Source organism: Phytophthora parasitica (assembly GCF_000247585.1).
Source record: "Phytophthora parasitica INRA-310 unplaced genomic scaffold supercont2.136, whole genome shotgun sequence".
Taxonomy (NCBI): Eukaryota; Oomycota; class Peronosporomycetes; order Peronosporales; family Peronosporaceae; genus Phytophthora; species Phytophthora nicotianae.
This window is the reverse complement of record NW_008649122.1, coordinates 11418-12598: the sequence shown is the minus strand read 5'-3', so window position 1 is coordinate 12598 and position 1181 is coordinate 11418. Positions and strand designations below refer to the sequence as shown.

Sequence of the window (1181 nt, the reverse complement as noted above, 5' to 3'; positions counted from 1 at the left end):
CATACACAAGCCTTCTCTGTCACTTCTGCTGCTCGTGACTTGGTTTATCTACTGGATGAATTCGAAAATAATGCTGAAAAAGTGGGCGAAGTTTATCTTTATGGCACGAGTTATGGCACGTACTTAGTGGAGCGGGTGATGCACTTGGCACCGCCTCAAGTGAAGGGATATATTCTCGACGGTGTGGTGTCTGAGGCGGGATCAGATCCAGATACAAGATTGTTCTTCTCGCACTGGGATCGGAATATTTTGGCACCGACAAGAAGATTTTTCGAACTCTGCGCGGATCAAGAAAATTGCCCTCTCCAGCTAAATATTGGTGAAAATGAAGATGTTTTGAGTGCTGTGCTAGATATTTACGGCGAAATTGATGAAGCGATGAGTAACTGCGCGTTGGAATTGATGCTGCTCACGGGTATCGAGACCCCATCACAAGTACTACGTCCACTAATGGGGTTACTTGTTCGAGATTTTTCCGCTCGCACACTGGTTCCGTCAATCTTAGGACGCATGCATCGATGCAACAGTAAAGACCAAGAAGAACTGGAATTGACACTGGGTCCACTGCTAGATTTGATCATTCAGAAAGCCCAGGGAGTGGCAACACCAACAGGTTTTGACAACGTTAAGTTGCTAAACTCACGTCTTGCAACAACAGAAGTAGGGTCCATTGATCAGCTAGTGTATTTATTGATTTCCTACTCGGAGCTCTGGTCTAAACCATCGCCAACGGAAGCGGAACTTCAGGATTTCTATATGGATGGTGCCTTTTCTATAGGGTCTGCTGCGCTGGCTCAATACTGCCTTCTCACTGGAAATTTAAGCCCGGCAATCTCTACAAATATGAGAGACCCAGCGTGTAGTGAAATATCGCTCGACTTTGAAGATAACTCTAACTATACTCAGAGTTTCGTGTACTCTGTGGACGAATACTCTAACAGAACAGCCTCTGTACCACCCAATACTAGTTTACTGGTGATCAATGGTGGACTGGACTTCCAGACGCCGAGGGAGTTTGGGCGACATCAATACGAGTCGACAGCTCTGAGTGACCCTGAAACGAGTCGAAAGATGCTGGTAGAGTTCGATTTTGGTGCTCATGTATGCGGTCTCACGGCTACGACTACAGACGATGACACGCTGTGTGGACCAAGAATTGTGGCGTCTTTCATCGCTAACAG

At 46.5% G+C, this 1181-nt stretch overlaps 1 protein-coding gene across 1 annotated transcript in view; it reads left to right on the top strand.

Annotated features, from left to right (window-relative positions):
* Positions 1 to 108: 108 nt before the first annotated feature.
* The window catches only part of PPTG_19508 (hypothetical protein), a gene marked incomplete at its 3' end in the record, with an annotated part of 1882 nt that continues 809 nt past the window's right edge, over positions 109 to 1181 (top strand). Inside the window, exon 1 of the mRNA XM_008918062.1 lies at positions 109 to 1142. Coding sequence (XP_008916310.1) covers positions 139 to 1142 — 1004 coding nt within the window. The 5' untranslated portion in view covers positions 109 to 138. The remainder of the gene's footprint in view (positions 1143 to 1181) is intronic.